Below are 23425 nucleotides of genomic sequence, written 5' to 3'. Positions count from 1 at the left end.
CATATGGAACATGGCATCAGGAGGCGTAAGATGTCTAATGGAGCTGACCAGAGATGTGTTTGAAATGGTTCACTCACTCCCTATTCCCTATGTAGTGTTACTCATAGTGAACTACATAGGGAATGATTTAACAGTTTTGGGACACTACATGGAATGTCATTGCGTAAGATATTCATGACGCAAACAAGCAGACGCGCCGATCACTGATGGCAGCAGGTTGAAATATCAGGTAGCTAGTATTCAGGTTCCATGTGTAGTTGAATGATAAATCCTATATAAATGGTTGGAATTCTAATGATGTGCAAGTGTGATTTTGTCAACTTTAGTGCGGTCTGCTAATAGCAGGCTGTGAAGCTGCACGATAAGAACGTGATAGCAAGTTAGCTCACTACAGCAGCTTCCATAATATTAACGGTAGCTGTCGGTGGCTAAAAAGCAGATAGCTAACTTTACAACGATGATTCCTGTAGCGATACGAACTCGCATTAGCTAACTGCTTTAGCCACTGATAGCTATCGTCTTCTTTACTTCTACTTACCTTTAAGCCTGTAACATCTGCGCTAAATGACATCAAGACCTGGATGGACTTAAACTTCCTTAGTCTAAATGATGGGAAGACCGAGGTTATTTTGTTTGGTCATAAAGACAGCCATGTTAGCAACCTAGGGCCCCTCGCTGCCAAGAATCGCTCTTTTATTAAAAGTCTTGGTGTCACTTTTGATACTGGTTTTAATTTTGAGCGACAAATTGGCTCTGTGGTTAAAGGCTCTTTTTTCCAGCTGAGGCTCTTATCCAAACTGAAACCGTACCTCTCTCTTAAGGACCTGGAGACAGTCATCCATGCTTTTATTTCTTCAAGATTGGACTACTGTAATGCCTTGTATGTGGGCCTTGACCAGCGGTCACTGAGGCGCCTGCAATTGGTCCAGAATGCTGCTGCGCGCCTCCTGACTGGAACCAAGAAGCGGGACCACATCACACCGGTGCTGGCCTCCCTCCACTGGCTTCCTGTTCGCTTCAGGATTGATTTTAAAATCTTAATGTTTATTTTTAAGGCTCTACATGGTTTGGCCCCCCACTATCTGGCTGAACTGATTCAAGTTCGGGCGACATCTAGAACCCTGAGGTCCTCCTCCGAGACTCTTTTAACAGTCCCTAGATCAAGACTTAAGACCAAGGGTGACCGAGCTTTTGCGGTGGCTGTCCCAAAGCTCTGGAACAGCCTCCCTCAACACATTAGACACGCACAGAACCTAGGGCTCTTTAAGTCTCAGCTTAAAACGCACTTGTTTTCACTGGCTTTTGAGGCCTGATAGCCTACATCCCTTGTCCTGTTTTGTGTCCTGTCCTTTTATTGTTCTGTGATTATGTGCACTTTATTCTGTTTTTCGTTTGAGTTTATTTTATATATTGTACAGCACTTTGGTGCAACTTCGGTTGATTTTAAACGTGCTTTATAAATAAAGTTGACCTTGACTTCTCCTTCGGTAAAACATGACGAGTGCTTAGGCAGAAGCAGGAAGAGAAACCGTCATGGGACCTTGAATCAGAAAAAAATATGGAATGGTAGTGAACGGCGTGAGAAGCTATTGTAAGCTAGACATGCAAGGTAAACAAACACCCACAACTACGTGAACTCAAACTCCTTGTTTTCTGTCTGGTTGTAATTTAATTATTACGAACAAAGCATATCAATCTATAATATCTATCTCTGTAACTGTTGTCGGATCTATATCTGTTAACTCATATGGAACAAGGTATTGGGACAAGTAGAGGTTTAATACAGTAGGCTAACTAGCTGGCTAGCAGAGTATTCATATGCAACGTAAGGACATCCACGTGACACAGGGGTCAGACATCATGGGCCAGCTAGCTAGCTAACTACTGTACCAGTTAACCAACAACTACGTGGACACAGGCTGATCTACTGTACGAAATTGGACCCAGGAGTGTTCTCATATGGAACCAGGTTAACAGTTGTTTCAAAACCAGCAGTAACGTTAGTGGTTTAATTTATGTCCTTCGCTTGGCTATTCTTGTTGGGATGAACTGACCAGCTGCTTCAAATCGCCGGTATAAACAGGAAGAGATGCCCGCTTCTGGATCTACGCAGCAAACAAGCATAGCAGCCCGTCATGAAGACCGACGACTTGCTACAGTAGCCTACCTCCTGGAATATCCAACTTAAAGGTCTTTCATATTGAATTTCTCTTGATGGTCTGGGGAGTCGCGGGATTTAAGGGAGCGCATCAGTCGTGATCCTTGACAGTAGGCTACCAGCCATAATGTACGCCCTGCGCTCAGCACAAAGTTGGATGAATGGATGGACTTATTGGAATCCTGGAAAATGTTGATTGTGCTCTAAAATCATGAAAGCATAAAGGTAAAAATATAGCAACAGAAGTAGTCTAGATGAGATGGTGGTTTAAATGAATGGCAACATGCTAGCCTAGAGGAAAGCATCACTTGAGGCTGGTGATAATGCTGATAATCTACAGTAGGGCCTACCTCTGGCTGAGTTCATGGTTACAACCATTCATCTCTTAACATAGGCCTATACAATACTTGCACAATACTTTGGACGTTAAATCTATCCATCTATCAATCAGCGAATTCAACCCAACACCTGGCCGGTCAAGGCAAAGCACCCGCTAACGTAGGCTACCCCCCTCCCCCAGGATCCAGGACTAGAAAACTGGTCCATCCAGTTTATTTGAATATAAAATAATTTGTAGCGGGGGGGGTGTTGCAATAGTCCAGTCCAGGTTCGCTGGCGAGTGGCGAGCTAGTCAAATAGCGCATGCATGTGTGTAGGCCTATTCTGTAAAAGCTTAAGAATAAAAGTAGACTACATTCAACATTCATTGGAGCGGTCCAGTTGGCAGCCTTTCACTTCATTTTGTCACCTTTGCTACTTTGAATTACGGCTGTAGGGTACATTAAGATGTTTACGGCATGAATTGGATTTGAAGATGTAATTGGTCATTTTAAATAGGCCTACTTTATCTTTTGATGCCTATTTGAACGGACTGCATCGATCAATGCAATGACTCTCTTTCCATGTTTTTCAGTTTTACCCTTTTCATCAATAAAACATCATTTTAGATTTCATATATAGGTATAAATTTAAAAACATACACAATTTTATAAAACATAAAAACATACACAAAACTTTTTTATTTGAATGATCTTGAATATATTTAACAATAGGGGGTACAACAGAACACAATTTCTGGGAAAGTAATTGACTGGCGGACTTCAATGTTTTATTAAAATATAGTTATGTGCAAATGAAAACCCACAATCGTCCAATGGACGTCTTTGGCGGTTCTAGTGTTAAGACCTTAGCCCGATTTTGGAAATCAGATAAAGGCATTCACAAGACCATTTCAATAATCGCATTATTAGCCTACCATTATCGGGTTATGATCGGCGTATAGTGTGCATCGCACTCACTGTCAAACCTGCCGCTCATGCACAAGATAGTTAATGTCCGGATATAATTCACAATAATGAGTGATCTTTACTCATGGCGACTATGTCAATTTTGTATGGATCCACACCTCCGATCAAGCTTATTTTTTCTTTGTATCGTGCCATAGCCTACTGCGCTCCATTAGGTGCCCCGTCTTCAAATTTACTTCCGGGGTTTACGAGTACCAGTTGAATGTGTTCCAGAAACAAAACGCAAAACCATCACTTTCACCACACTTTACTAACAAGTATATTTACAATACTGTTATTTTGCGCATTTGACTTAACAGACACCACGTCTTGACCCGACGTCAGTTACCGAGATAGATACTGTAGATATGTGTTTGTAATAATTAAATTACATCCAGATGGAGAAACAAGATAATAACAATTAAACGTTATTTGTATAGCACCTTTCATACAGATAAATTCAGCTCAAAGTGCTTTACAACAGAGCATTTAAATTAAAGAACGTGAAATTTAATGATGCTTGGAGAAAAAGACTGAGCCCAGCCTGCTAAATCTGCACAAAGGCGCGACCTGGCGGTGGTGTATCACTAAAATGAAATAACACCCGTCTGAAATCCCACAAGATTTCCAACGGGATTTCCCTGCCAAATACCGCGAAGGTAAAATGCTGCAGCATGTTACATTTCTAACTTCCCACATCTGTACATGCACACATCCTCACAATGCCTACACTCGCTGGATACTGTTTACCATGGAGCACTGAGATTCATCACTAATTTTAGATCCCGTACCCACCGTTGTACTTTGTATGCTCGCGTTGGATGGTCTGCTTTGTCCGCCCGCAGACTCAAGCATTGGTATGTCCTTATTTATAAGGCTATTCTTGGTCTGCTTCCAATTCATCTACGGAACTACATAGTTGTTAAATGTAAAGGAAAATCTGAGCTTCTCTGCGTTCACAGGACTGTCTCCTACTAACTGTCCCTCGAGTCCGTACTGAACTGGGGAAAAGGGCTTTCAGGTATGCTGCTCCCTCCACCTGGGGGGTATTCCAGAAAGCGGGTTTAGTGCAAATCCTGAGTTCGCTAGGCCTCAAATAAGGGAAAGCCTGGGTTTCCCAGTTAAGTCAAACTCGAGAAAGCAGGGCAAGTCAAACCCGTTCCAGGAAGAGAGTTCACTGACAGCATGGGTCAGTAACCATGGTAACTCACTCTGGGGTTTACTCTAAAAACCCAGACTGTCTCCCCGTCTCTCCCTATCAGATGAGGAAGCGCATTACTTCGTGAAGTTTTAAATGCATACATGTTTCACCGGGAGACGATTTTAAGACTGCGATGGGATGTCCTATCATTCCCCGAGGATTATCTAATAACATTACCGCTTTTCCGCAAACTCCAGTATGTATCTAAATAACAATCGCCGGCTATTATTAGACTACACAATTCACATCGTGGCCGTGCTCTTACATCAGAGCAAATTATGTGGGCTGCCTTGCGTTTCTGCAAACAGGAAGTTTTTGTATATAACATTGGCGATGCAGAACACATTGGGAAAGCTACTGTGTGTAGAGCCCTACCTAAGGAAAATGTCCCTTGCTCTGGACACAACCTCCGACCATGAAGGAGGAATTCCACAGAATAGCAGGTATGTTGAAAGCATTCAGTTGAAGGCTCACATTCTCTACGCTACGATCGGCTTCCATCATATTCTAAGTCATCTTCTATATCCTCATCTGATAAATATTCAGCCATATTGCACACAATATTCCAGGCACCAACAAGCCGATCGTAGCGTAGAGAATGTGAGCCAAGTGTAGCCTACAGACGGAGAATAGCCAGTCTGCACGCTGTGCGCATGCGTGCTGGAGCAAGTGGGGAAGCTTTATTTTGTAAAGATCATATTACAGAGGCATGTGAAAACCACAACAAGCCCTCGCTCTATGGAAGCACAACTAGCGATTCATAAAAATAGATGAAAACAACCGTTTCGCGGCAGAAAATACTTTTTTTTTAAGCTTCCTTCTCGGTGCCCCGTCCCAAGCCATTACATGGATATACTGGCTCGCGCTGAATTTTAAATTTCTTCTACAGGCCTCCGAATTACACCAAAGTTATCTCGGTGAGTCAAACGTATATGCTGTAAATAAGGTCCAGGTTGTCGAAAAAGAGCCTTCTCATTTAATGACGATATTTTACATAACATTCTGGTAATGCTGCAACCTCATTATGCCTACTGTAAATGAGTTAACAGGAAGTCGTTCCACAGCATTAATGTGGAGGTCATCGGTGCAGGTAGCCTACATTGACTAGGCTACTGTCTGAAAATTACAAACACTATTCATTCATAAACTGTATACAATATAGCCTACATAACCACTGATTGTAGGGCTTATAGGCTACTGTACATAGCCTACACACACCTCCACATTAAATTTCACGCACACATTACATTTTGTAGCCTAGGCCTACACATTTCACTCCATTTGTATATTGTGTATTTGTATTTTGTACTACTCATTTGCACCGTCTCATCTTCCTGCACCCTTGTCTCCATCAATCTTATGCAGTATATTGACCAAAGCTAAATCCTAGTATGTTGTAAACTACTTGGCAATAAACCAATTCAGATTCCGAAACTAGCCCTCATTCTCCGCACTTTTAAGATTGTGTGTGATGCTGCACACATTATACTGTAACAAATGTAGGCCAACGTTAGGTTTTTATATGCCAAGTACACTTTAATCAATATTAATCAATGAGATTCCACCACTTTTCACATGTAGGCTAGCCTAATATTAAAACAGTGTGGTTACATGTTCACTGAATAAACTAGAACTCTAGATTTTGTGCCCGAAATCACCATATGCACAAGATAGAACTTCGAATTCCACCGGGGTGACGTAGGCCGATCTTTTGTTGTCTTCGGTTGCCATGGTGAATCATTGTATCGTAGCTCTGCTGATGATGGCTTTTTATAGTTCTCGTGCACAAGCATAGCTCAAGTTGTACATAGTCAAGGTTGATTGTGCCAGCGCGAATCAGTTGAGAACCGCGTTTCTGGAACCGAAAACTCAGGGTTGCCGATGTCAGGATTTATCAATTCAAACCTCAGGGATAGACCCAGACTTTATTGAACCCGCTTTCTGGAACAGGCCCCAGGAATGATCTCCAATGCAAGCCAAATCTTTGGGAGCTCATTTCATTGGCTGCTTTCAAAACGCTCTTGGGTGACATGGAATCAAGCACATCTGGTTGCAGATGTTTTGACTGTTGATGAATGTTTCTGTAAATTGATCCTGTTTTTATTGTTATATGGTCGATTGTTTTTAAATTATGTCGTCTGTAACTCAGTAACAGTGCTGCTGCCTGTCTTGGCCAGGACACTCTTGTAAAAGAGATTTTTAATCTCAATGGGCGTTTTCCTGGTTAAATAAAGGTTAAATAAAAATCTCCTGCTTTCATTAGATATGCTTATACATGTATGCCGATAGTGAAAGGGTTAATTATGTGAGTAACATCCAGGTGTGCATGGCAGTGAGATGGGGAGGAAGCACCCAGAGCAGAACGTCAGGGCTTAGGATACACTCTGAAGGCTCAGGTTCCACTGCTAACGCATGACACTGCTCCCACACACGCACGCACACACACACACGGAGTACATACACAAACTACACAGACACGTGCACAGGCATGTAAACACACAGTCATAAAAGGAAGCAATTACAAGCTAGCAGCTTAAATCAAACCCTTGAGTTAGCAGAGCTTCCGTGGCCTCAGAACCAAGTGATTCATTTCTCTTTTCTCTCCTTCACCTCCCTCCATCCTTCCCTCCCTCATCCCCTCTTTCTCTCATTACAGCTCATTTCTGGCGCTGGCTGAGTGGAGAGAAGACTCTGATTGCATTAATATTCATGACAATAATTAGTACATGTATTATGGGTCACTGAATATTCATGCTATTAGTTTGGTCCTCCTGGAGCTGTGTGTACTTGCCTGCCTGCATGTGTGTGAGTGTACGTGTATGTGAGTGTGTGTGCGTATGTGTGCGTGTGTATGTGTATGTGTGTACGTGTATGTGAGTGTGTGTGAGTGTGTATGTGAGTGAGTGTGTGTGTGTGTGTATGTGAATGTGTGTGTACATTAGGGGTGTGCCGGGAGCCCACTATTTGTATTTGACAGCTAATTATTCGGATCCGTATTCGTATTCATACGAAACCGGAAGTGGGCGAGGATTAAACCGAAAGTCTGTTCAAAACGGTTTAAACTGAGGGGAAATGTCATTTCTTTAGCCTAATATTAATTGGCATTGCAATTGCTGTGCTTTCAACGCACAACATCAGAATTGCTGTTTATATATTATTATTATTATTATTAATATTATTAATATTAATTATTAAGTATAATTCCACCTCCTCATCATCCTGTATGTTTTTATTTCAACAAACTATGAAGTGTCAGAACCCCACCACCACCCTTAACTGGAGAACATTCTACAATTAGTTAGAAACTGAAAAACATTTTTCTAAATCAAAATATAAGTCCCCAAAGCAACTTTGCTAGGACAGCTATATCAATCAATCAATCAATCAATCAAAGCTTTATTTGTATAGCGCATTTCATACCCAGAGGCAACACAATGCGCTTTACAGAGAACAAGGGAGGTGGGCATACATATTCCAGAGGGAAGCAAAAAACCAGTATCACCCGGGGGCCAGATAAGTGAGCTATAAAAATTCTTCCCTGACCCCTCTCAGCTATAGTAGCTCTATTTCTCCTGTGTCATAATATCTAATATATTATCTGCAACCATGTGACACAGTCAGAGTGGGGTACTAGTAATGGTTTTCACAAACCCAGCAATAAACATGTATGACTATAAATATAATTGAAAAGATAAACATTTTACACTCAAACCAATAAACTAAACTCTAAACTAATACATGCCTATATGGTTTGTGTTAGTTTGGACCCAAATGACTGGACTCAGGGAGGCGGAAAAAGGTGAAACCCAAAATGGGTGATTTATTGAGAAATAGAAGGGGGGTAGTCCTGGGCAGAGGCTGGCTCAAGCTGAGCTGGTAGGCGTGGGAGAGGGCTGGGCAGGAAAAGACGGCGTCTGAGCAAGGCGATGATTCTGGGACAGAGGACACTAAGTAGGGTATTGTAGTGAAATTATTCTTATTATTTTTTAAATCTGTTTAAATAGTTTATTACTGTTATATCAGAGATAAGGACTTTGATTATAGCCTATCCTAGGCCTACACTAGACTACTCTGTTGTGCTGATAACTGAACGGCATGGATCAAACATTTGATCAGTTGTGTTTCAGTTGTTAAAATATACTTTCTATATTTATATAGATAATTATTTCATATTTCAAAATCGCCGGATATGAATGAATGAATGAATTAATGATTTTTTTTTATTTAAGTGTCATGCCTACTGTCGGCCCATCCCATATGGGATTATAAGACACCTTTACGACTTACTTCTATACATACGTCATCTATTAACATGCAAAATATGTTTCCAGTGTCGCTGGTCAAGCTCAAATGAACAAAAAAAGAGATGAATAAATAAATTATATGATATATAGATACATACATACAGACAGTTAACCCTGAATCTCTATTGGTACAATGCTCTCTTCCTTGCGTTCCATGCCTTATCTAGATATTTTGCTAACTTAAATGTTTCATTCTCAAACAGCCAGTTCAGTCTCTTGGAGTCATCCATATTCAGCAGATCAACCTCTGTTTTTATGCTATTAAACAACCCATCACGTATCTCCCCATAGAAAGGACAATAAAAAACAAAATGATATTCATTTTCAACCACCTCAAGGTCACACACTGGGCAAGTTCGATCTTCCTCTCCCAGCCCTACATACCTTCCTGTTTCAATGTGGAGTGGCAGTATACCTCCTCTGATCTGGGCACAGAGTGATCTCTTTTTCTTTGTCAGATTGAATAAAACATAATTTTCTGAAAAGTAATCATACTTTATCTCACGATAGGTGCGTAGCTTTGGTTTACTCCATATCTCCGTTGCCCATTTGTGTTTGGCATTTTCAAGCAAAACCCTCTTTACTGTTCCAATATAAATTTTTTCAAAGTTATAGAGTACTTCTTCAAAACCATTACTACACAACAAGTCACACATTTCTGCTGCCCAAGGTCCTTTTTGTTGTATGTCCCAATTAAATATTTTTTTAGTTAATCTACTGGTATTCATATCTAATAATCTATTCCATAACATGACTGTACTAACTTTCCATCGAACCTCACAGGGCTCCCACCCTGTGTCTCCTACAACAGATAGAATTGGGGCATATTTATGTACACCAAGAAAATATCGAAGGGCCCTATTGTACACCGATACACTTTTTAAATAATTTCTATGACCCCATACCTATATTATATAGGCTAGTGAGAGGCTGAGCATAGCTACCGGTGCTCCTCTGCTCAAACAAACGCTACAGTTCACTTCACATAGGCTATTGCAGCAGGTAGGCTACGACAAGAAAACAAAATCCAATAACTGTCTCAATAAACCAGTTAACTAGGGACAAAAGCCCTCGGTGCTGCTTACGTTCGTTGCCTGCCTACTATCTGGCTTCTCAGCGCGCTCCAAACTTTCTCTCCATCTCCGCGTTGTCTAGACAGACAGCAGGTGCGAGACTGCAAGCGCGTGCGCCTCTGTCTCTCTCTCTCTCTCTCTCTCTCTCCCTCCCTTGTCATGTCATGTCGCTCGCTCATACAGTATTTGACTGTTTTACCCCCTCCCGAATATTTTGAACAATATTCGGACTAATTTACTATTCGGGAAAAAGCTACTATTTGTGCTCATCCGAATACCGTATTCGTATTCGGGCACACCCCTAGTGTACATGTATGTGAGTGTGTGTGTACATGTATGTGTGTGTGTGTGTGTGTATGTGAGTGTGTGTGCGCGTCTATGTGTGTGTGTGTGTGTGTGTGTGTGTGTGTGTGTGCGCGCTTGCACTCGCGTTTGTCCCTCAGCAGGATGTTTTTTAAAGCCAATTGTTCTACTGTTCTGAGATGTTTGAAGGTCAAATTACCCTCCTCTGTACGTCTCCAAAATAAATAATCACGCAGGCCTATTTACACCGTCACTGGGTGTGGATGGGGTGTGTGAGGGGCTTGTTGTGTATGTGTTTGTGTGCGTCTCTCACCAGGCGCCTGGCCCAGCTGCAGGCTGCTCATGTCCTTGGCCAGGCCGTTGGTCTTGGGGCTGGGCACAGCGGTGCAGGTGGACACAGCCCTGGGCGGCCTCTTCCCCGGCACCTTTACCGTGGTGCGCAGCAGGTCGATCTCCTTCCCGTGGACGTTCTGCATGTAGTCCTGCAGCACAGAAGAAGCACAGTAGGACCGAAAGGTCCAGTCAACCAAACAGGTGTCAAAACTGCAAGTAGCCGTCAAATTGAACTTTTAACTGTAACGTGACAAAATGGCACAAAAGTATAGTTAGTTATTGCAATTTCAATTACTTTACGATTGTTATAGAGGGTGTTTATTGATTTATTCTGAGTGTAAACAAAATAAATATTATATGTTGTAAATTTGGTGTCGCTTTCAGAGTTACAAACATTTGAGATCCGAACAACCCTCATTCCTGATGTGTGTGGACCTCTGAGGTTCAACTGCACTTGCAAATACTTCCACATGCACAGAGGCCTCCAGCAGATGCAAACCCAACGCATCAGTGACAGAGACAAAGTTGAACGGTAAAAACAAACCAGAGAACTGGACTGGAGGGAGAAGCGGCTGCTGTTGATGAGATCACGTCCAAAAGTACCCATGAACTGAAAAGTCATGGCTGTGGATAGTGGGAGCTACACCAACGCAAAGAGAAGACGACAATACCCTTTTACTCAATACCTCATTGTGTGTGTGTGTGTGTGTGTGTGTGTGTCAGGGTTTCCGTTAGAGAAAATCGGTACCGGTCAATGTGTCCGGGAAGATTAGACTTTTCTGGACAAACTGGAGAAATTCCGGTCATTATATTATAATATAATATTAGGCCTATTATAGGTGTTTGTCACGGTGATTGGCCGTTGTGTAGCTTATATATGCCATTTATTGTCTCATTTCGCATCTGTATGATTAAATGTGATAGGCTGTCATGATTCCATGCGCTAGGCCTATATGTAATTACACAGCCACAAAAATAGTCACCTTTGAATTGCGACTGTAGGCTAGAACATTAATGTTTATTTCAATTGCATAATCGGTTTTGAGGATGTAGGCTAAATGGTTTGGGATTCTCGACAGTAATATGTGTTTAATAATTTCTCTTTCTAGTTTTAGCCTACCATTTTTATCAACAAAACAGCGTCATTATAACCACGGACATCGCAGTAGGCTATGAGGATGAGGAGGACATAACTGTTGAGAAACAACTGATAGACGGGCTGGGCTAAATAAAGAAATGCCACAATGCATGTCTAGATATAACATTTTTATTTAAAAGTGCAAGAGGTTTGGCAACATGTAGGCTTCTCGTAACATTTTAATTCAAGGCCTACGGCTGCGCTGATTGGAATTCATAGGCTAGGCCTATAGCCTAATTTCTGCCTTTTATCAGATAGGCTAAAATAGAACAAAACTCTTTGAAAATAAATATAGCCTACTTAAATAAAGTGTAAGAATTTACAACGTGCATAGGCTTATTTCCATTCGATATTAATAGGCCTATGCATTTTCGCCATTTTCGCCTCAAGCACCGTACCTCGATCAGGCTCCCTGTCGCTTGCTATGGTGGCCCGCTGGCCTATAGGCAGGTTTATCTTACGGCTGTTTTTTTATCGCATAGGCAGTAGCCTACACATTAACGGAACAAAATGAATAGGCCTATTGTTTTTTTTATATTCAAAAGGGATCATGATATATGGAAATTTAATTTTAGCCTATTGTAGGCCTAATACAATTAGGGGGGATTATTTTGTCCGGACATTATGACCGGAGAGATTTTAATATATCGGACTTCAACAGATTTTTCCGGACAAAAACCGGTAATTACCGGCTAACAGAAACTCTGGTGTGTGTGTGTGTGTGTATATATATATATATATACATACATACATACATATATATATATATATATATATATACATATATATATCTATATATATATAAATAATAAAAGGATCTTAGCGTTCTTCATCATCACACTCACATACTGTACGAGCGAGGCCCCTGTGAAGTGGAACCCACGGTTCCTGACGGTTTCTGCACTAGCAATGGAGGCCCTAATGACAGGAGGGAGGCCCTTGTTAAAATCCTCTTCCGCCGCACGGTTCCCAGTGGTGAGTGACCGGAGCAGGGCCAGTCAGACCCTCTCCCAGATTACCAGCCATGACCATGACCAGAAACTAAGCTCTCATGCCCACTGGGCACCCAGTGTGTTTGTGTGTGTGTGTGAGCGTGCATACTGTTTTCCAGTGTGTGTGCCTGAATGTGTGTGTGCGCGCACGTATTACGCAAATGTATCTGTGTGGGAAATCAGCATAACTGTGCCATGTGTATGTATGTGCTTGTGTGTGTGTGTGTGTGTGTGTATGTATGCGCATGTGTGCGTGCATGTGTGTATGTATGTTCATGTTTGTGTGCGTGTGTGTGTATGTATGCACGTGTGTGTGCGCGCGTGTGTGTGTATGTATGTATGTACAGTACGTATGCGCATGTGTGTGTGCGTGTGTATGTGTCCGTTAGCGTGATTGAGGCCCGAGCAGCAGCAGCAGGCTGAGAGGCAGGCCTGTCCCTGGACCGCCCCCATCTCACAGGAGACTGACAAAAGGCCAATTCAAAGCCAAGTACTCTCAAGGCGGCGTAACAAGCCACCGGAGAGCCCTGGAGCGGGGGCCAGCGGGGGGCAGCGCAGAGCACACAGCTTGACTGAGGTAATTGCATCTCCATTTGCATTGGGGAGCTTTCATCATCGGGCCGTAAGACCGAGCAAGACCAGAGGAACAGCATCCGTGAGTACTAGTGCCGTGTGTGTGTGTGGGGGGGGGGGGTCTATTTGAGTGTGTAGCCAGACTCTGCTACTGAATATACAAACAAATCCATGAATCTGAATGATATTTAAAACCAAAATAATCAATGGCTAAAGAATAATAATAGCCCGATGCATCTGCACAATTTTCTCTAGTCGTATTTGGTGGGGGTGCAGGAAAGACCTACCTGATCTCAGTCTGAATGTAAAGCTCTCACCATCTGCACCACTCTAGCATGTTTTCTTTGAGGAGTGGAGACTTTCTCAGCAATTACGTGGCATCTATTGCCATCCGCTTAATTAGCAACATTAATGTGATTTCTTTGCACATAGTCGGGCAATTAGGAGCGTTGATTGAGTCTCATTCTATTAGCCTCTGCAAACACTCTAATTGATGCCTGAGCTTCAGATGCATTATAATGCTCAAGAAAACCTGCTCTGTGCTGGAGGGGTGTGTGTGTGTGTGTGTGTGTGTGTGTGTGTGTGTAGGCAGGTGTGTGAGCGTGCGTGTGTGTTTGTGTTGAGATGAGACCATCTTCTATCACGTAACATTTTGCTTGCGTTGCGCTGCCATCTCTCCATGGTCTCTCAGTTTGTGGTTTTAATCAGGACATTTCCTCCTGAAAATAGGAGGGGCTGAGAGGCAGAGAATGATCCCTTTCTGAACAGAGATCCTGGTCCCCGCTGACCTGCCCAGAGAACGATGTAGATTTGATGAACTGCAATGTGTACTGGTACAGATGCAGCTTGTTCTCACATTGGTCTGAGAGGGAACGGTGTCAGCATTCAACATTCTACAGACAGGATCAGCAGGCCCAGCATCTTTGACACTTAGGGGGAAAGGAACAGCCTGCCTCGATTGAAATGAAGCACGAGAATCCAACAAGAAGAGAGGGGTTCAGCGCTAGGGGCTGGAGGCCGTGCGCGTGGCTTGCGCGTGTACACCGGGCCCTGAGGCCCGTGTCTCTGTGCCTGGTACAAAAGTGGAACGACAACATGGGCTTCCGCTGCGCGCTAAACGCAACTCGACAAGCTTCTTCATTTTGCCCTGATGCAGCTGTCAGTGTAGCTCAACAGCCATAACCCCCCGTTTCACATCCATAGCCCCCTGTTCTTGTAGAGAACGGCAACATGTTTCCAGGCATGAGTATGTTAGAGAGGAACAGTGAAGAGGAGAGAAAGCGAGAGAGAGAGAGAGAGAGAGAGAGAGAAGAAGAGTGTGTATGTGTGTGCATGCATGTGCATGCGTGTTTAGGTGTGATAGAGAGAAAGTAGGAGAGAGAAAGTAGGAGATGAAGAGGTCTGAGGAGAGACTGGAGGTGTGACAGATCAGACTGTGTGTGAGGACAGGAAATAAGAGCAGAGCATTTCCTCCTGAAAATAAAGCACCATTTAGGCTGAGAAAATAGAGGCAGGTTCGCAAAGCTCAGAGGACGTGTGAATCCCAAACAGACATGCAGGGACCTGAAGTCCATCAGCGTTTCAGAAATGTCCAGTCAGTGGTCCTCTCAGCCCCTCCCTGTCCAAGCCTCTCAGCCCCTCTCTGTCCAGGCCTCTCAGCCTCCTCCCTGTCCAGGCCTCTCAGCCTCCTCCCTGTCCAGGCCTCTCAGCCTCCTCCCTGTCCAGGCCTCTCAGCCTCCTCCCTGTCCAGGCCTCTCAGCCTCCTCCCTGTCCAGGCCTCTCAGCCTCCTCCCTGTTCAGGCCTCTCAGCCCCTCCCTGTCCAGGCCTCTCAGCCCCTCCCTGTCCAGGCCTCTCAGCCCCTCCCTGTCCAGGCCTCTCAGCCTCCTCCCTGTCCAGGCCTCTCAGCCGCTTGCAGCAGGAGGCGGGACGCTGACGGGACAGAATCAATGTGCCTCCACCATTACATCTATTCAAAACCAGCCCTCCACCTATCCACCTATCCATCCACCCACCCACCCATCCACCTATCCACCCATCCATCCATTAGTCCATTAGTACATTTGTCTGCATCACATGCGCGCGTGCGTGTGTGTGTGGCTGGGAACCAGTGTCACATTAGGAAAATGATTCCGGTTTTAATTAACAATAACAATAAGGCCAGATTGCATATCAGGAGATGGAGAGAGACAGAAAGACAAAGTGAGGGAGGCAGAGCCACAGAGGAGGAGAGAGGGAGAAGAAGAGAGAGGGAGAGAGAGAGAGAGAAGGAGAGGAGTAGCAATAAACGGGCGTAGGGGATGGGATATTGTGGCCGTTGTGTGCCAACAGGGCAGCGTGCCGGGGCAATTAGAGGACGCCATTACAGCGTGATATTCCACACCATCAATGTCAGACGTGTGCAAACAAATGACGCGGGGGTCCTAATTAATGTTGCTCCCATCAGCAGAGGGCTGTGTGTGTGTGTGTGTGTGTGTGTGTGTGTGTCAGCCCCCTCGTCTACCTCTATCTTTTAGGAAGACAGAATGTTTGCTACAGTGGAGACACACACACACATTTCCACTGCTTATATCTTCACTAATAGGCAAACACAGTGGCTGACGGATTAGCAACAAGGGCAGCGACAAGACCCGTAATAAAGAAGAGGGTTAAAGGTAGCACGAGTTTGAGCTAAACGAGCACAGATGCCGTTGTGACAGACTCCACTACTGAGCGACGCTACTGCTGTTCCACGCCAGGCAGGGGGTGTGTGTTGGTGTGTGTTGGGTCAGGCGGGGGGGGTGTGTTGGTGTGTGTTAGGTGAGGCGGGGGGTGTGTGTTGGTGTGTGTTAGTGTGTATTGGGTCAGGCGGGGGGTGTGTGTTGGGTCATGCACGGGGTGTGTGTTGGTGTGTGTTGGGTCAGGCGGGGGGTGTGTGTTAGCGTGTGTCGGGTCAGGCGGGGGGGGGGGGGGTGGGTGTGTTGGTGTGTGTTGGGTCAGGCGGAGAGTGTATGTTAGTGTGTGTTGGGTCAGGCGGAGAGTGTGTACTGTGTGTTGGGTCAGGGTGTGCGTATGTGTGTGCGTGTGTGTGCGTGCGTGTGTGACAGAGAAAGAGAGAGAGCGTCTGTGTGTGTGTGTGTGTGTGTGTGTACAGGTGATACTCACATGCAGGCTGGGGTGGTAGGTCAGCAGTCCGTTGTCGCAGAGCGTGACATACTTCTTCTTCCACTCCTTGTTGAGGGACTTGCCGCTCCTCTTCAGGAGCATGCCCTATAAGAACACAGGACAGAATACTCAACTAATACTCTAATTCATGAAGAACACAGGACAGAATACCCAACTAATACTCTACCTCACAAAGAACACAGGACAGAATACTCAACTAATACTCTAATTCATGAACAACACAGGACAGAATACCCAACTAATACTCGACCTCACAAAGAACACAGGACAGAATAGTCAACTAATACTCTAATTCACAAAGAACACAGGACAGAATACTCAACTAATACTCTACCTCATGAAGAAAACAGGACAGAATACTCGACTAATACTCCATCTCATGAAGAACACAGGACAGAATACTCAACTAATACTCTACCTCATGAAGAAAACAGGACAGAATACTCAACTAATACTCTTTTATTTTTTTATAATATTTTGGATGATACTGATAACAGATATTAACATTGCCGTCATGTTTTGCAGATGTTTTCTGATACCGATATGAAAAAAGTCATAAAGAAATGACTAACATCGGCCGATACCGATATGATTGCCGATATATCGTGCATCCCTAGTTGGATCAACTAAATTTTCAATTATACTGTTCACATTTATCCCTGTGGGAACCTTAAGGACGCTTTTCCCTCTGCATGGACACATTTAACAACACTATCTTTTATTCCCTTCCTATACTGTGTGTAGAGAGCACAACAAATGAATGAAAGCCAACCGTAGAGGAAAACGCATTTATACAAATCAATCTCTCACAAATGCATTCATGTGACAGAAACTACTGCTTACTCCATGACTAGGAACTTAAAAAAAATAAAAAAAATAAAACCTACGCTGAAAAGGAAAACAACTTAAATTTAAGTGTCGTTTTGAGAGAGAAGTAAGCAGTGGTGAGAGAAGAGAGAGGAAGCCTGTTAACGCGCTTCTTTCCCCCACTCTCCCTCTCCTACACACATCAGCCGCGGCTCACTGACCACTCTGGACGCCCACTCTTCATTTCAGCCAAATTCATTAGGTGAGAGAGACAGAGGGAGAGAGAGAGAGAGAGAGAGGGAGAGAGAGAGAGAGAGAGAGAGAGAGAGAGGGAGAGAGAGAGAGAAAGGGAGAGAGGGAGAAGAGAAGAAGAGAGGTGGGGGGATAAACCTGTCCACTGATTAGCAATTACAGCCAGGCTACCGCGCGTGTCACTTCACTGGACCTGTTCAACATTAAGGCTACAGACAAGGATATTAATAGAGAAAGCCTGGAGGAGAGAGGGGGGTGATTGGATGTGGCTATCTGGCACGCGATAGGGAGAGGGTGGGGGAAGATGGACAGAACCCGGCTTTTGGTCGTTCCCCCCCATTCTAATTCCATTAGCGAGGGCTTTAACGTGCTCCGCAGACACACGGGGGGAGGGAGTCGGCGTGAGGTGTGACCTCACTGGGGGATGATGGCGCCCGTCGTTTAATTGGCGGCGAGGCGCACGGTGTCGACATGACTGAGGAACGAGTAATAGAGAGCGTCACCAATAAGCGCTTCCTCAGCACCTGCGTGGTCACGGCAGAGAATGACCCCTTTCTGAAAAGAGATCCTGGTCCCCAATGACCTGCCCAGAGGACGATGTGGATTTGATGAACTGCAATGTGTACTGGTACAGATGCAGCTTGTTCTCACATTGGTCTGAGAGGGGACGGTGTCAGCATTCAACATTCTACAGACAGGATCAGCAGGCCCAGCATCTTTGACACTTAGGGGGAAAGGAACAGCCTGCCTCGATTGAAATGAAGCACGAGAGTCCAACAAGAAGAGAGGGGCTGGAGGCCGTGCGCGTGGCTTGCGCGTGTACACCGGCGCTGAGGCCCGTGTCTCTGTGCCTGGTACAAAAGTGGAACGACAACATGGGCTTCCGCTGCGCGCTAAACGCAACTCGACAAGCTTCTTCATTTTGCCCTGATGCAGCTGTCAGTGTAGCTCAACAGCCATAACCCCCCGTTTCACATCCATAGCCCCCTGTTCTTGGAGAGAACGGCAACATGTTTCCAGGCATGAGTATGTTAGAGAGGAACAGTGAAGGGGAGAGAAAGCGAGAGAGAGAAAGAGAGAGAGAGAGAGAGAGAGAGAGAGAGAGAGAGAGATGAAGTGTGTATGTGTGTGCATGCATGTTTAGGTGTGAGAGAGAGAAAGTAGGAGAGAGAAAGTAGGAGATGAAGAGGTCTGAGGAGAGACTGGAGGTGTGACAGATCAGGCTGTGTGTGAGGACAGGAAGTAAGAGCAGGGTAATAAAAAAAAAAGGCACTGGCTCCTGTCAAGTCACTGAAGGACCAGCTACACGATGAGCTGAATTCAACAAGGGTCGTCCATATTTCTTAGGTGACCAACCAGGTTTTGGGGCAGAAATCTGAGTATTAATTTCGCCCATCCGTTGCCGGGGATGACAAGCGATCAGTTTGCGAGGCGAAGCTAATAGAACGCCACGTCGAGGACTCCTCCTGATGGGTAATATCTTTCATTATTCAACTCCCCGGGCTCCTGACACATGCGTCGCCTCTTATTTTACCTTCAGGGGGCCATGACAGCTCACAAGGTCTCCACAGCTCGAAAATAAATGGAGGGAATAAATACAAGCCGGATATATACTCTTTTCCTCATTCCTTCTGCGCCACTTGCCCCTCTGAGTGAAGTATGGTAAGGTACTACTCGGGAAAAGGTTGCATGCTCAGGGGCGAGGAGATGAAGTCATTTGTTACGGCAGAACTTCCAAAAAATGTGCAGTGGAATTAGTGCGAGCCATAGCGGGATTATAGTTTCACAACAAAACAGGGGCATATTATATATGGTAGTCAAAAACAACGTGTCCAGTAGTGTCTACAGAGGTTTGCATGGCGCACTTCTCCCATTTCTCCAGAGAGCCCACCAGAAGAGCAGTGAGTATGGTTGTAAACAAACAATCTGATAAGGGAACTTTTTCCCAGGTTCATTAACTTCAGACTGACCATCTATTGAAACAGACTAATCTAGTCTTTATTCACTCAATCACACCCCCTTCCCCCTTTTTTCCCCAAACAATGGACTCTCCCTTGCCCCCTTGAGGAGAATGACAGCAGTCCATTTAGGAGATATGGGGGAGGCACTATCCCCTGAGAGTTTCGGACAAAACCTCCTCAGAGCCAGGGGATCTGAAGAGTCCGTGGCTCTTTTGTTCTCAGGCCTCTCTGGAGAGCAGGGGGCTAAATTAGGGGTGTCATCCCCACACAGGCAGCTCAGGTCTAGGGAACTGACAAGGGGGTGTCAGGGGTGCGTGGGAGGGCTCGGTGCCATAATGACTGACATGTCGGTAAAAGCTGCACTATTCTCTATCGCGGGGGCCATCTGATCCAGCCTGAGGAGCACACCTACTGGTCATTCATCATCCCGCGACAGGGGTTGTGTGTACATGTGTTTTTGTGTGTGTGTCAGTGTGTGTGTGATTGCAGCCAGGCAACTGACGTGTCCAAAGCCCTTATCAACTCTCACAGCCTGCCGACTGTGGGAAGACAGTAACAGCGATAACTGCCATTCACTCCACCAGTCATAAGGATAAACTCACACAAGGATAAACACACAAAGCAGATAATTATTTGAATAGAAAATAATGCTCATTCGCACACACACACCGACATCAACAAGCCGAAATAGGCTTAGATGCAAATACATGCAAGGTTTGAGGATTACCTATCAAATAGAATGCAAGCTGTCTTAGTAGATGAGTTTAAATATTCCTTTCTGACCCTAAAGAAAGAAGTCCCTCAAGGATCTATTTTTGGTCCCTTACTTTTCACCATTTAAATAAGTGATATTGCTTCTCATCTTTCCTACTGTACGGCTCATTTCTATGCTGATGACAAGGTACTGTACACAACAGTGCCCACTACCAATGAAGCCCTTCAGCTACTTCAATCATATTTCAATTCAATTCAACACTCGTTAGCTGGTTACTGGTTCTAATTGCCAGTAAAACTAAATGAATTATCTTCTCCATCAAGAGCCCTGATCCGTCACTGGCAGGGTGGGAATTACACGATGACCATGGCCGTCGATGCCGCTCCCTCTGGCTGTGATGCCCCGAAAATAATTCTACCCGCTGTGGCCACCATGGCTTTTGTGCCCCTGCTACAATCTAAATCTAAAGGTTGCTTTAAAAGCATCAGTGGTCTCCTGCTGTTTTCTTGATATTCTGAAATGAATTCAATTGAGGCTACGTTGATATCAATAAAACGTTACACCGGTAGTATACAATTGTAGCCTGCTAGTGGCTTTGATGCGATGTGGAACTAGCACGTGCAACCAGCTGCAAGGACTGCTGTTGCATTATAGTTCGTTAAGAGCGCAAGCAAGCAAACAAGGTCTGAATTTACTATATCGATAGCTAATTAATTACATGGTTCAAAATGCCTTAGCTATCTAGCCATTGCCCATCTATTCTTCTTTTTCTACAAAATAATTTCCAGAGCAGAGAAAGTCTCTCTTTGTGCCGGGTGATGGCTAACGTGATGGCTAGCTAATTAACTCCACAGACCACAGGCACAGCTTCAGTTAGCTGGCTAACGTTAGCTTATGTTACATTATTGATAGCCTGCATAATTATTGCTAGGTAGATAGATTACTTATTGGGTGCTTAACTGAATCAAACCTTGTTTTTAATACCTGTGTAAGTTGACAGCCCTACTAGCTTGCTAGTTAGCTAGCATAGCCAGATATAATCCGATTACACTGGCTATTGATAGCTAGCTAGCTAGTCTAATTACGGTACGTTGCACTATAGTGCCTTTCTAGAATGTGACTAAAGAGACTACATCAACTGAAACAGATTGTGCTGCTTAGTGCATGGATGATTGTCAGTCAGTTGCTTGGCTATACTATAGCGCTATATAGCATTTCCAGTGAAGGGGCATAATGCTGGCTCGGCTCTGTATGATTCAACCAAGATTGCATGACTTATGACAACATTATGGAGGCATCATTTGCAGTGGCGATTTTAGCATGGCATTTCTGGAGGGGCAGTTTTATATTATGTCACCATCACAAGAACTGAAGGTAGCCAATTAGTCTACGGTAGGTACATCAGAGCAGATGCTACAACACACAAAGTTAACGACACATTAACACACGCAGAGTAGGCTTAGACCCATAAGAGAGCGCATGTCCAGGGTTCTGAAAGTGACAAGTGTGCACCCATCAGACCTGGGCACTACGCATAACCTATTAGTACTCCACTTACTGTATATCACTCCCAAATAGTCTACTAGAGTGAAGGTGCACTGTCCACATTAGTCCCCCTCACACATCGTCTCAAAAATGCACCGAAAAATGCCTGGGTTCAGGTTCGCTGTTCTTTCTGATGTTTAATGTATTTGAATCCAGACGATGCCCAAACAGAGTTTCCACCAAAAAGAATACAAGGGAAACCGAACAGCGCACTTTTCGAGGTGCTAGCAGTTAGCCACTTCTTTTTCTCAAACCATTCCTGTTTGAAGGTACGGGTTACCTTATCTCCAGCCTGAAGCAGCACCAATTCTTCTGGTCGTGTGGCCCTAAACGTTTTATTTCCAGTTTCTCTTCAAGTTTCAATGTACTAAACCGCACATTCAACAAATAATCTAAACTATTCATTGTTGCACCTGAAAACACTTTAAATCTCTACAAAACTTTAGCTAGCAGCATTGGCTAACGTAGATCGAAATCGACAATGACCCAGTAGTTCAACTTTGATCAACGTTGTTTCATTATTCCCTGGCTAAACCTGTTGCCAGGTAGATTTCGTAGGGGAAGAGACTTTTCTGCCCCTCCACCCAATTAAATCTGCGTGATATTTTTTCACATTACTCCCGACCACGCTCACATTGTCGCTATAGCAACAGTAGGGGAGAACGCTTCGGTGCCCCTCTGCCGAGTCAGAGCAGTCTGTGACACACTCATACAAAGGGAATTACTGCAAAACAGCACTATACATATTGTCAGTCAGGTTTATTATATTTATACATGCTATTTTCACCACTGACTGAGTCACTGAATCACTATTTTGTATTAATTATAAAATAGATTTTTCCGAAACAGTTGTAGGCTAAGATGCATCTTGCACAACAGTGCCACCTGGTGGGGCACTGCCCCACCTGCCCCTAATGTAAAATCGCCACTGATCATTTGATACAAAATATAAAGTAGACTATTTATATTTTTCATGTCATTCATGTTTCTTATTTATTGGGCATAGAGAACAGTTTGGCTATTGTATCTTATCTGGGTGGTAAAAATTCAGTAGACCATTCAGATAAAGGGATCACTGAACTACTGCTTTTCAGTCATTTATTTGTATGCTCCAAATCCTCTTAAGTCTCTCAATGGCCTTTTTGCCTTGGCATGTGGCCTTTGTGCCCTAAAAAATTGAGTGACACTGAAGGCCAAATGGCCTTGCCCCTAAAATGATCACTGGTGCATCTCACCACTCTACATAACACAGAAATAGAATGTGTGCAGGAATATAAGAATATTACAGTATTCTGAATTATACCCTCAAACGGTCAATGGAAAAGAACATATCTAAATCTAACTCCTCCCACATTTTTTTTTCAATTGCAAGAAAAATGCATGCACTGCATCATCAGACAGCCCACACCAAATGATCCAGACAGATTTTTGAAATATCAAAAACTGAGCGCATGATGCATCAAAATGTTTGACTATTACCAATACTGTACATTTACTATAATAAATGTCCTATGTTCATGAAAAATTAGGGCAAAATCGTCATGAAAGGGTAGATGTAGTGTGATTTTTTTCAGAATTTTATCTCAAAAATTGAATTTTTAAAAATATGTTTAATTCTGTC

The 23425-nt window shown here is 44.0% G+C and overlaps 1 protein-coding gene across 2 annotated transcripts in view; it reads right to left on the bottom strand.

Annotated features, from left to right (window-relative positions):
• agap1 (ArfGAP with GTPase domain, ankyrin repeat and PH domain 1) overlaps positions 1 to 23425 on the bottom strand; it is a 342978-nt gene that overhangs the window by 63983 nt on the left and 255570 nt on the right. For both annotated transcript variants that reach the window (XM_084446818.1, XM_084446819.1), the window contains exons 10-11: positions 16504 to 16608; positions 10639 to 10807 (exon numbers count right to left, since the gene is read on the bottom strand). In XM_084446818.1, the coding sequence (XP_084302944.1) occupies positions 10639 to 10807; positions 16504 to 16608 (274 nt within the window). The remainder of the gene's footprint in view (positions 1 to 10638; positions 10808 to 16503; positions 16609 to 23425) is intronic.

Source organism: Borostomias antarcticus (assembly GCF_949987555.1).
Source record: "Borostomias antarcticus genome assembly, chromosome: 12".
Taxonomy (NCBI): domain Eukaryota; kingdom Metazoa; phylum Chordata; class Actinopteri; order Stomiiformes; family Stomiidae; genus Borostomias; species Borostomias antarcticus.
The sequence above is the reverse complement of the archived record's forward strand: the minus strand, read 5'-3'. Positions and strand labels throughout refer to the sequence as shown.